The 12,886-nt window shown below is 44.0% G+C and overlaps 1 protein-coding gene across 3 annotated transcripts in view; it reads left to right on the top strand.

Moving 5' to 3' along the window:
* LOC138663250 (zinc finger protein 420-like) overlaps positions 1–3,221 on the top strand; it is a 66,772-nt gene extending 63,551 nt beyond the window's left edge. For all 3 annotated transcript variants that reach the window (XM_069749422.1, XM_069749421.1, XM_069749420.1), the window contains one exon: positions 1,089–3,221. In XM_069749422.1, the coding sequence (XP_069605523.1) occupies positions 1,089–2,953 (1,865 nt within the window). In that variant the 3' untranslated portion in view covers positions 2,954–3,221. The remainder of the gene's footprint in view (positions 1–1,088) is intronic.
* Positions 3,222–12,886: the final 9,665 nt, after the last annotated feature.

The following is a 12,886-nucleotide window of genomic DNA, read 5'->3' as shown; positions in this document are numbered from 1 at the left end:
CTCTGTGAAGTTCGTTTTCCCTCTGACTTTGGGTTTATCCTGTCTTTCTTGTATCCTGCTAGCCTCTGCGTTTCCTCAGTTCCTCCGCTAGTCCCTGTACTGCTGCAGTTTACCCATCAGTCCTGTTTCTCTGCAGTACTCGCCTATCCTGTGGTCCTACTATCTCGGCCTCTTCTTGGTCTTCTCCCGTCCTGGTCCTCCAGCTTCCGTGGCGATAGTCCCTCACGGGCCTGCCCCTAACTCTCCCTGTATAGGGGGCGGTCTATTTGGTCCACTCTCTGTTTTCCCTCTTTGAATCGTCACACTCAAACAGGACTGCACTCGGGTGACATCTGAGTGCAGCCTGATTCTGACAGCATAACAGTAGGGAGCAGATTACTTCAGCTAGACAGCAGAAACAGATCCCAGATGAGATTGGACAAATTCCATTTTATAAATTAATTCACTGAGGGTTATAATCTATAGGAAAAGTGAATATTTTGACTCCACAGTCACTTTCCAGAAATTAACAAGCAGTGGATGTTTGTGTGTGAAAATGACACATTTGCCATTTTATTATCCAACACATAGTGCACAGATTGTGCTCCAGGAGACACACACCATAAATTAAGTGGATTCTTCTCAGTATAATATTGCTAAATACATGGATCCTAAATGTTGTTTGAGCACACTGCAAGTCAGAAGTGAGATTGGATTTTTACGGATTAGTTTATGGAAACCTTGTTGCTTTTCAACAGCCTTTGAACCACTAATAGTGTGGGAACCTCTGTGTTCCCATTGATGGATGATCGACCTGAATGGAGACTTGTTTTTTGTGAGATGAGAACTGGTGTTATTTTTGCCTACATAACATTGGTTTCTTTTTATTCGATATTTGGGAGGCAGAATGAACAAACAGTTGAACACCACGCACTACTGGTTCATCCAATAAGTTTTTCTAGTAGACTGTGGACTGTCATTGTCTTTGTAAATAATTAAAGATTTTTGTACATGGCTTTCCATTTTTATGGAGAGTTTAAGTAGAAATGTTCAAAACTATAAAACTCAAGGATATTTTATTAAAAAAAATATATATTTTTTTATCTTAGCAGATGACTGTACCAGGAGATCAGAGAGACAGCTGACATCTTCAATTTTTAAATCTATTGATCTTGAGATCCTACAAGATACAACTGAAGTGATTGCTATTACTCCAAATATACCATCATCTAGTCCCAGCAAATATCTGTCATCTCATCCTATGAAACAGGTCCCATCTTCTGATTCATTACTGACTACTAAGGAAAATCAAAGTCACAAAAGGGGCATTGAAAAACAAACACCTCCTAAAGCAAAGAAGTCATTTTCATGTTCAGAATGTGGGAAATATTTTACACTGAAATCACATTTTGTTAACCACCAAAGAACTCACACAAGGGAGAAGCCTTTTTCCTGTTCAGAATGTGGGAAATGTTTTAAGTGGAAATCGGTTCTTGTTAAGCACCAGAGAACCCACACAGGGAAGAATCCTTTTCCCTGTTCAGAATGTGGGAAATGTTTTAACTGGAAATCGGTTCTTGTTAGGCACCAGAGAGCTCACACAGGAGAGAAACCTTTTTCTTGTTCAGAGTGTGGGAAATGTTTTAACTGGAAATCGGTTCTTGTTAGGCACCAGAGAGCTCACAAAGGAGAGAAACCTTTTTCTTGTTCAGAGTGTGGGAAATGTTTTAACCGGAAATGGGTTCTTGATAGCCACCAGAGAACTCACACAGGAGAGAACCCTTTTTCTTGTTCAGAGTGTGGGAAATGTTTTAACTCTAAATCGGCTCTTGATAACCACCAGAGAACTCACACAGGGGAGAAGCCTTTTTCCTGCTCAGAATGTGGGAAATGTTTTAATCGGAAATGGGTTCTTGATAGCCACCAGAGAACTCACACAGGGGAGAAGCCTTTTTCCTGTTCAGAATGTGGGAAATGTTTTAACCGGAAATCGGTTCTTGTTAGGCACCAGAGAACTCACACAAGGAAAAAGCCTTTTTCCTGTTCGGAATGTGGGAAATGTTTTACTCAGAAATCGGTTTTTGATAACCACCAGAGAACTCACACAGGGGAGAAGCCTTTTTCCTGTTCAGAATGTGGGAAATGTTTTAACTATAAATCAGATTATGCTCAGCACCAGAGAATCCACACAGGGGAGAAGCCTTTTTTCTGTTCAGAATGTGGGAAATGTTTTAACCGGAAATGGGTTCTTGATAGCCACCAGAGAACTCACACAGGAGAGAACCCTTTTTCTTGTTCAGAGTGTGGTAAATGTTTTAACTCTAAATCGTCTCTTGATAACCACCAGAGAACTCACACAAGGAAAAAGCTTTTCTCCTGTTCAGAATGTGGAAAATATTTTGACCGGAAATCTGTTTTTGATAACCACCAGAGAACTCACACAGGGGAGAAGCCTTTTTCCTGTTCAGAATGTGGGAAATGTTTTAACTATAAATCAGATTATGTTCAGCACCAGAGAATCCACACAGGGGAGAAGCCTTTTTCCTGTTCAGAATGTGGGAAATGTTTTACTCAGAAATCGGTTCTTGATAGCCACCAGAGAACTCACACAGGGGAGAAGCCTTTTTCCTGTTCAGAATGTGGGAAATGTTTTAACCAGAAATGGGTTCTTGATAGCCACCAGAGAACTCACACAGGAGAGAAACCTTTTTCTTGTTCAGAGTGTGGGAAATGTTTTAACTGGAAATCGGTTCTTGATAACCACCAGATAACTCACACAGGGGAGAAGCCTTTTTCCTGCTCAGAATGTGGGAAATGTTTTAATCGGAAATGGATTCTTGATAGCCACCAGAGAACTCACACAGGGGAGAAGCCTTTTTCCTGTTCAGAATGTGGAAAACATTTTAATCGGAAAGCAAATCTTATTAGACATCAGAGCAGTCACACAGAAGAGAAGCCTTTTTCATTTTCTTAATGTACAAAATATTTTACTTGGAAATCAGCTGTTAATAAACATCAGAGATTTCACATAGGGGAGAAGCCTTTATGTGCAGAATGTTGGAATCGTTTTAACCAAAATTGGATCTTCTTAACCTCTTTCTGACCTCGGACGGGATAGTACGTCTGAGGTCAGATACCGGGCTTTGATGCAGGGCCCCGGCGGTGAGCCCGCATCAAAGCCGGGACATGTCAGCTGTTTTGAACAGCTGACATGTGCCCGCAATAGCGGCGGGTGAAATCGCGATTCACCCACCGCTATTAACTAGTTAAATGCCGCTGTCAAACGCCGACAGCGGCATTTAACCGGCGCTTCCGGCCAGGCGGCCGGAAATGAGCGCATCGCCGACCCCCGTCATATGATCGGAGGTCGGCGATGCTTCTGAATAGTCCTTGAGACCTCTATGGTTACTGATCCTCGGTAGCTGTGAGCGCCACCCTGTGGTCGGCGCTCACAGCACACCTGCATTTCTGCTACATAGCAGCGAACATCAGATCGCTGCTATGTAGCAGAGCCGATCGCATTGTGCCACCTTATAGCCTCCTATGGATGCTATTGAAGCATGGCAAAAGTAAAAATAAAAAAGTAAAAAAAATGTGAAAAAAATATAAAAGTTTAAATCACCCCCACGCCAAAATCACGTTTTTTTGGTCGCCGCGACATTGCATTAAAATGCAATAACGGGCGATAAAAAGAACATATCTGCACAGAAATGTATAATTAAAAACGCCAGCTCGGCATGCAAAAAATAAGCCCTCACCCGACCCCAGATCATGAAAAATGGAGACGCTACGGGTATCGGAAAATGGCGCAATTTTTTTTTTTTTAGCAAAGTATGGATTTTTTTTTCACCACTTAGATAAAAAATAACCTAGTCATGTTAGGTGTCTATGAACTCGTAATATAGAGAATGTTCAGCACAGCCGAAGGAAGGAGGTGCACGGTCATAGGTTCCCAAGCCTCAATATATAGATAATAAGTGGCTGGCACACTCCTGGACGTGTTGTGATGCAAAATTGGGGTTTATTATACATACAGTAACACAAACGTTTCGGTCATAACTGGACCTTCATCAGTGTGCTAAAGAAAAATACATACAAAGGGAATGATATCCAAAACATAAAGGATCAAAAATATACAAAATAAACATAAACAGAATGAACAAAAGTATATACAACACAAAAGGTCATGTTTCCAGAAAGAATTGATAATAACATCCTAGGAGGACCGTCAAAACAAAAATTGCCGAGAAAGAAACTAACAATTGTGTGCAGGTCTGGTGACATGGAAGAGGGAGCAAGAGGAAGGAAGTATGGAAAGGCGGTGATGAAAAACACACTGTGCCGTGAGGTAAGGCTGAAAAGGTAAACCTACCTAGATAACTAGTATGTTGAAGGAGCCCCAATAATTGAAACTACATTGCATCTGAGGGGAAATAAAGTGCATATATACATGAACCTGTGCGTCCCTAAATGGGCCAAAGCGTAATACTATAAGGCTTTATGTGTCATATAAGATGGTTACATACCAGAAAAAAGCCTGGAGCTATATGGAATTCAGGTGATAGTATCGGTCCATGGACACAGGGGAATATGGCCCAGATGGTGCTATCTGCAGGGGAGATTGGTACAATGTAGATTGTGCCTGTGAGCCACTGGGTCATGTAGGTATATGTTCCCTACCAGAAAAGAGGCCTGAAGGTATATAGATCCCAGCAGGTGAGAACAATCTGCAGATGCAGGGTGGTGTATCACAGGTAACGCTATCTGTAGGAAGGATAGGTAAGGTATATAATGGCGCTAGTGAGCAATTAGATAATGAGCGTATGTAGTACACAGGACTTACCCCCCAGTAGATATGAAACCATGCGGAGTCACCGCTGCTGTGAGCTAAGAGGGAGGTATGAGCTGTCTGTACAGGGAGAGTATAAGCAGACATTGTATAAGGGGGATGTCGCTCTGTGCTGCTAGGACAGAGAGTGTGCACTGTGTAGAACTTACCAGCCTGATGAGTGGAGGGAGCACGCGGTGTCCACCGCAAGTGCAGGCTGGGGAACAGAGCACCAGGGACCTCCTTATATAGTGGGGAGGTGAAATAGTGTGTGCATAGTTGCCGGAGAAGAGAGGCCGGAGGGGGCGGGGCCAGGTGATATGAGTGTCACATGACCTCTGGGGGCAGTGTTATTTGTGTTCCACTGTAAAGGAGAAGAGGTGGAAGTGCGTTCCAAGGTAGTGGATTGGCTGATATCGAGGTGTGCTACGGTGGCCCCAGAGTGTCACAGAAGGGGAAGTTTCAAAGTGGTCGATTCTGTAAAGGAGAGGCAGAGAATTAGCAAACAGAAAACCAACATTGTAAATCATGTATAGACAATGATCTTTATATATACACTATGCGTGCTGGTGCTGAAAAGGAGGTGAATATCAAAATGCATTAAACGTAATTTGAAGAGAAAGTAGCTTATCGGACATGATCGGCTACGGTCACAAAAAGGTTGCTGTATAAGCAACTAAAGCAAATGGGCAGACGTGCCCGGTTGTGCACAAACGTAATACATAAAGAACACCTGGCTGTTAGGCATCACACAAGGGCAGCAATGATACATTAGGTCAGGGAGGTTTCAAGCTGAAATGTGATAAACAGTCATGAAAATACTGTAGCAATAACCGCAAACACATAAAATTACATCATAAAAAGGCGGTGTGGCGAGGCACAGCCCAAGGGTGTAAGGTAAATAACGTCTTTATGGCAGGGACTTAAATAAATGCTAATAGTTCGTAGTCCCTGTTGAGTCCCCTAGGGTGCAGTGTATTGAGCTCGTGTATCCAGTAAGCCTCTCTACGTTTGAGAATGGAGATGCGGTCAGTCAAATCTAGGATATCCAAACATAAATCGACAATAAGGTGCAAAAATCTCTTACTTCCTATACCATCCCATTTCATTGAAAAAGGCCACAATGTATCCCAGCTCAAATTTCAGATAATAGAGCAAATCACACCACCTCGCCGCGGCGGAGACCGCATCTCCATTCTCAAACGTAGAGATGCTTACTGGATACACGAGCTCAATACACTGCACCCTAGGGGACTCAACAGGGACTACGAACTATTAGCATTTATTTAAGTCCCTGCCATAAAGACGTTATTTACCTTACACCCTTGGGCTGTGCCTCGCCACACCGCCTTTTATGATGTAATTTTATATGTGTTTGCGGTTATTGCTACAGTATTTTCATGACTGTTTATCACATTTCAGCTTGAAACCTCCCTGACCTAATGTATCATTGCTGCCCTTGTGTGATGCCTAACAGCCAGGTGTTCTTTATGTATTACGTTTGTGCACAACCAGGCACGTCTGCCCATTTGCTTTAGTTGCTTATACAGCAACCTTTTTGTGACCGTAGCCGATCATGTCCGATAAGCTACTTTCTCTTCAAATTACGTTTAATGCATTTTGATATTCACCTCCTTTTCAGCACCAGCGCGCATAGTGTATATATAAAGATCATTGTCTATACATGATTTACAATGTTGGTTTTCTGTTTGCTAATTCTCTGCCTCTCCTTTACAGAATCGACCACTTTGAAACTTCCCCTTCTGTGACACTCTGGGGCCACCGTAGCACACCTCGATATCAGCCAATCCACTACCTTGGAACGCACTTCCACCTCTCCTCCTTTACAGTGGAACACAAATAACACTGCCCCCAGAGGTCATGTGACACTCACATCACCTGGCCCCGCCCCCTCCGGCCTCTCTTCTCCGGCAACTACTATGCACACACTATTTCACCTCCCCACTATATAAGGAGGTCCCTGGTGCTCTGTTCCCCAGCCTGCACTTGCGGTGGACACCGCGTGCTCCCTCCACTCATCAGGCTGGTAAGTTCTACACAGTGCACACTCTCTGTCCTAGCAGCACAGAGTGACATCCCCCTTATACAATGTCTGCTTATACTCTCCCTGTACAGACAGCGCATACCTCCCTCTTAGCTCACAGCAGCGGTGACGCCGCATGGTTTCATATCTACTGGGGGGTAAGTCCTGTGTACTACATACGCTCATTATCTAATTGCTCACTAGCGCCATTATATACCTTACCTATCCTTCCTACAGATAGCGTTACCTGTGATACACCACCCTGCATCTGCAGATTGTTCTCACCTGCTGGGATCTATATACCTTCAGGCCTCTTTTCTGGTAGGTAACATATACCTACATGACCCAGTGGCTCACAGGCACAATCTACATTGTACCAATCTCCCCTGCAGATAGCACCATCTGGGCCATATTCCCCTGTGTCCATGGACCGATACTATCACCTGAATTTCATATAGCTCCAGGCTTTTTTCTGGTATGTAACCATCTTATATGACACATAAAGCCTTATAGTATTACGCTTTGGCCCATTTAGGGACGCACAGGATCATGTATATATGCACTTTATTTCCCCTCAGATGCAATGTAGTTTCAATTATTGGGGCTCCTTCAACATACTAGTTATCTAGGTAGGTTTACCTTTTCAGCCTTACCTCACGGCACAGTGTGTTTTTCATCACCGCCTTTCCATACTTCCTTCCTCTTGCTCCCTCTTCCATGTCACCAGACCTGCACACAATTGTTCGTTTCTTTCTCGGCAATTTTTGTTTTGACGGTCCTCCTAGGATGTTATTATCAATTCTTTCTGGAAACATGACCTTTTGTGTTGTATATACTTTTGTTCATTCTGTTTATGTTTATTTTGTATATTTTTGATCCTTTATGTTTTGGATATCACTCCCTTTGTATGTATTTTTCTTTAGCACACTGATGAAGGTCCAGTTATGACCGAAACGTTTGTGTTACTGTATGTATAATAAACCCCAATTTTGCATCGCAACACGTCCAGGAGTGTGCCAGTCACTTATTATCTATATGAACTCGTAATGACCTGGAGAATCATAATGGCAGGTAAGTTTTAGCATTTAGTGAACCTAGCAAAAAAGCGAAACAAAAAACAAGTGTGGGACTGCACTTTTTTTGCAATTTCACCACACTTTTTTTCCTGTTTTCTAGTACATGACATGGGAAAACCAATGATATTGTTCAAAAGTACAACTCGTCCCGCAAAAAATAAACCCTCACATGGCCAAATGAACAGAAAAATAAAAAAGTTATGGCGTTTCTTGTCATTCCTCATGTTTGCTGACAAAAGGTTAAAACTAAACTTTATTCATTTCAAATGTAAAACTATACCTATAATTCACCCCCTGAAAGTTAGTCAGAAGATGACTAATAAAAAAACATATACCCCACATTTAGGTATATAAGGTGAGGTGATGTATACACACTCACTCTCCAAACCTCTCATTTCTATGGGTTTCATCTTCCTCACCAACGGCTACTCATCTCATCAGGGGACATTATTTAATATCTATAATATAATGCTTGGAGCGTCACTCTGTCCGTAGCCTTTATAGACTGCGCAAGCGCGATGTGCCTGCGCAGTCTGTACCCCACAGTTACGCATCCGGCGGTGAGGATTGTGGCCCAGGAGATCGCGGTATGCAAAAGCATTGAACGTATACCGTGATCTCGGCACAACAATCTACCTACCCAACAGTAGCGTAGCTACCGGGGGCAGAGGGGGCCATCGCCCTAAGCCCGGTGCTCAGAGGGGGCTCACCCGGAGCTACACTACTGTAACTGTATTGGCGTGCACAGCGTGCCGATACAGTTACATTCTGCGGCAGAGCAGGAAGAATCAATGTCCCTGCTCTGCCTCCCGGCCACTATGGGCCTCTGAGCAGGGGGGTGGTGCCATCAGTGGGCCCCCGCCTGTCATCACAGGGTCAGCTGTATCGGCATCTTGCTGTTATGATTAGGTGGCCTTGGAGCAGCATGAAAACCTTCACTGGAGTAGGTGGTAACTATACTGACCGCAAACCCTGATCTTATCACTGCAACTAGAAGTAGCCGTGGGGTGTGCCTAACAAAACCTAGACACCTCGACACAGCCGGAGGACTAAATACCCCTAAATATGGAAATAGGAAAACTATCTTGCCTCAGAGTAGACCCCCAAAGGATCGGCAGCTCCCCACAAATAATGACTGTGAGTTGGAGAGGAAAAGACAAACGCAGGCAGAAAACAGGCTTAGCAAAGGAGGCCACTTCTAGCTAAATAAAAAAGGACAGGACAGGATACTAAGCGGTCAGCATAAAAATACTACAAAAATACCCACAGCAGAAAATACAAAACTCCACCACCTAACTAAAGATGTAGAGAGTATATCTGCAACTCCAGAGAATCCAACCAGACTGAGAAAAACAACTGACACAGTCTAAGCTGGACAAATAGAAACAAAAGATCAGCACTGAAAATAAGCACACAGCAAGTGTGCTTCAGAAAAAGAAACAGACACTTATGTTTGCTGAATAGGCAGCTAAGCAGGAGAGGTCAGGCAGAGATCCAATACTTCCAAAGAAACATTGACAACTGGAAAGGACTAATGAGTCCTGCAAAGCTAAATAGCCCAGTCAGAATTGCAATTAGCAGATACACCTGTCCAAGACTGCAGCCCAGAGGCAACTGCATTACCATCTACAACCACCGGAGGGAGCCCAAAAGCAGAATTCACAACAGTACCCCCCCTTTGAGGAGGGGTCACTGAACCCTCACCAGAGCCCCCAGGCCGATCAGGATGAGCCAGATGAAAAGTACGAACCAAATCAGCGGCATGACATCAGAGGCAAAAACCCAAGAATTATCCTCCTGGCCATAACCCTTCCATTTGACAAGGTACTGAAGCTTCCGCCTCGAAAAACGGGAATCCAAAATCTTCTCAACAACATATTCCAACTCCCCATCAACCAACACAGGGGCCGGAGGATCAACAGAGGGAACAACGGGTTCCACATATTTCCGCAATAAAGATCTATGGAAGACATTATGGATAGCAAAAGAGGCCGGAAGCGTCAGAAGAAAAGACACCGGATTAATAATCTCAGAAATCCTATAAGGACCAATAAACCGAGGCTTAAACTTAGGAGAAGAAACATTCATAGGAACATGACGGGAAGACAACCAAACCAGATCCCCAACCCGAAGCCGGGAACCAACACACCGACGACGGTTAGCAAAACGTTGAGCCTCCTCCTGAGACAACACCAAATTGTCCACCACAAATCTGCTGCAACCTGTCAACCACAGAATCCACACCAGGACAGTCAGAAGGCTCAACCTGCCCAGAAGAAAAACGAGGATGAAAACCAAAATTACAAAAGAAAGGCGAAACCAAAGTAGCCGAACTAGCCCGATTATTAAGGGCAAACTCGGCCAATGGCAAAAAAGCCACCCAATCATCCTGATCAGCAGACACAAAGCATCTCAAATAAGTCTCCAAAGTCTGATTAGTTCGCTCGGTCTGGCCATTTGTCTGAGGATGAAAAGCAGAAGAAAAAAACAAATCAATGGCCAGCTTGGCACAAAAGGCCCGCCAAAACCTAGAAACAAACTGGGAACCTCTGTCGGACACAATATTCTCCGGAATACCATGCAAACGGACCACATGCTGAAAAAAACAACGGAACCAAATCAGAAGAAGAAGGCAATTTAGGCAAAGGCACCAAATGAACCATCTTAGAGAATCGGTCACAAACAACCCAGATAACCGACATCCTCTGGGAAACAGGAAGATCGGAAATAAAATCCATAGAAATATGCGTCCAGGGCCTCTCAGGGACCGGCAATGGCAAAAGCAACCCACTAGCACGGGAGCAACAAGGCTTGGCCCGCGCACAAGTCCCACAGGACTGCACAAAAGAATGCACATCACGCGACAAAGAAGGCCACCAAAAGGACCTACCAACCAAGTCTCTGGTACCAAAAATGCCAGGATGACCAGCCAACACGGAACAGTGAACCTCAGAAATCACTCTACTAGTCCATCTGTCAGGAACAAACAGTTTCCCCACAGGACAATGGTCAGGTTTGTCAGCCTGAAATTCCTGAAGAACCAGTCGTAAATCAGGAGAAATGGCAGAAAGGACCACCCCTTCTTTCAGATTACCGACCGGTTCCAAGACCTCAGGAGAATCAGGCAAAAAACTCCTAGAGAGGGCATCAGCCTTAATATTCTTAGAACCCGGAAGGTACGAGACCACGAAATCAAAACGAGAAAAAAACAAGGTCCATCGAGCCTGTCTAGGATTCAACCGTTTGGCAGACTCGAGGTAAATCAGATTCTTATGATCGGTCAAGACCACAATACGGTGCTTAGCTCCCTCAAGCCAATGTCGCCACTCCTCAAATGCCCACTTCATAGCCAACAACTCCCGATTGCCAACATCATAATTACGTTCAGCAGGCGAAAACTTACGGGAAAAGAAGGCACACGGTTTCATTAAGGAACCAACAGGATCCCTCTGAGACAAAACAGCCCCTGCCCCAATCTCAGAAGCGTCAACCTCAACCTGAAACGGAAGAGAAACATCCGGTTGGCGCAACACTGGAGCAGAAGTAAAACGACGTTTAAGTTCTTGAAAGGCAGAGACAGCTGCAGGGGACCAATTCGCCACATCAGCGCCCTTCTTCGTCAAATCAGTCAAGGGTTTAACCACGCTGGAAAAATTAGCAATGAAACGGCGATAGAAATTAGCAAAACTCAAAAATTTCTGAAGGCTCTTCACGGATGTGGGCTGAATCCAATCATGAATGGCCTGAACCTTAACCAGATCCATCTCTATAGATGAGGGAGAAAAAATAAAGCCCAAAAAGGAAACCTTCTGCACCCCAAAAAGACACTTAGACCCTTTCACAAACAAGGCATTGTCACGAAGGATCTGAAATACCATCCTGACCTGCTGCACATGAGACTCCCAATCATTGGAAAAAATCAAAATATCGTCCAAATATACAATCAAGAATTTATCAAGATAATTCCGGAAGATATCATGCATGAAGGATTGAAAAACAGATGGAGCATTAGAGAGTCCGAATGGTATCACAAGGTATTCAAAATGGCCTTCGGGCGTGTTAAACGCAGTTTTCCATTCTTCACCCTGCTTTATACGAACAAGATTATAACCCCCCCGAAGGTCAATCTTCGTAAACCAACTAGCTCCCTTAATCCTAGCAAACAAATCGGAAAGCAAAGGTAAAGGGTATTGAAACTTGACCGTGATCTTATTCAAGAGGCGATAATCAATACAGGGTCTTAAGGAACCATCTTTTTTAGCAACACAAAAGAACCCCGCTCCCAACGGTGAAGAAGTTGGCCGAATATGCCCTTTCTCCAAAGACTCCTTAATATAGCTCCGCATGGCGGCATGTTCAGGTACAGACAGGTTGAAAAGTCGGCCCTTAGGAAACTTACAGCCTGGAATCAAGTCAATAGCACAATCGCAGTCCCTGTGCGGTGGAAGAAAACTGGACTTGGGCTCATCGAATACATCCTGAAAATCAGACAAAAACTCTGGAATTTCAGAAGAGGAAGAAGGGGCGATAGACATCAGAGGAACATCATTAGGAACCCCCTGACAACCCCAACTAGTCACAGACATGGACTTCCAATCCAAAACAGGATTATGTACCTGTAACCACGAAAAACCCAGCACGATAGCATCATGCAAATTTCAGCAACACCAGAAATCGACAATCTTCCTGATGGGCTGGCGCCATGCGCATGGTCACCTGTGTCCAAAACTGGGGCTTATTTTTAGCCAAGGGTGTAGCATCAATGCCCCTTAAAGGAATAGGGTTCTGCAAAGGCTGCAAGGGAAAACCACAACGCCTAGCAAAGTCAAAGTCCATTAAGTTCAAGGCGGCGCCTGAATCCACAAACGCCATGACAGAAAATGATGACAATGAGCAGATCAAGGACACAGATAACAGAAATTTAGGTTGTACAGTACTGATGGTAAATGAACTGGCGAT

Source organism: Ranitomeya imitator, chromosome 2, assembly GCF_032444005.1.
Source record: "Ranitomeya imitator isolate aRanImi1 chromosome 2, aRanImi1.pri, whole genome shotgun sequence".
NCBI lineage: Eukaryota > Metazoa > Chordata > Amphibia > Anura > Dendrobatidae > Ranitomeya > Ranitomeya imitator.
Note: the sequence above shows the minus strand (reverse complement) of the source record. Positions and strands in the feature narration are given on the sequence as shown.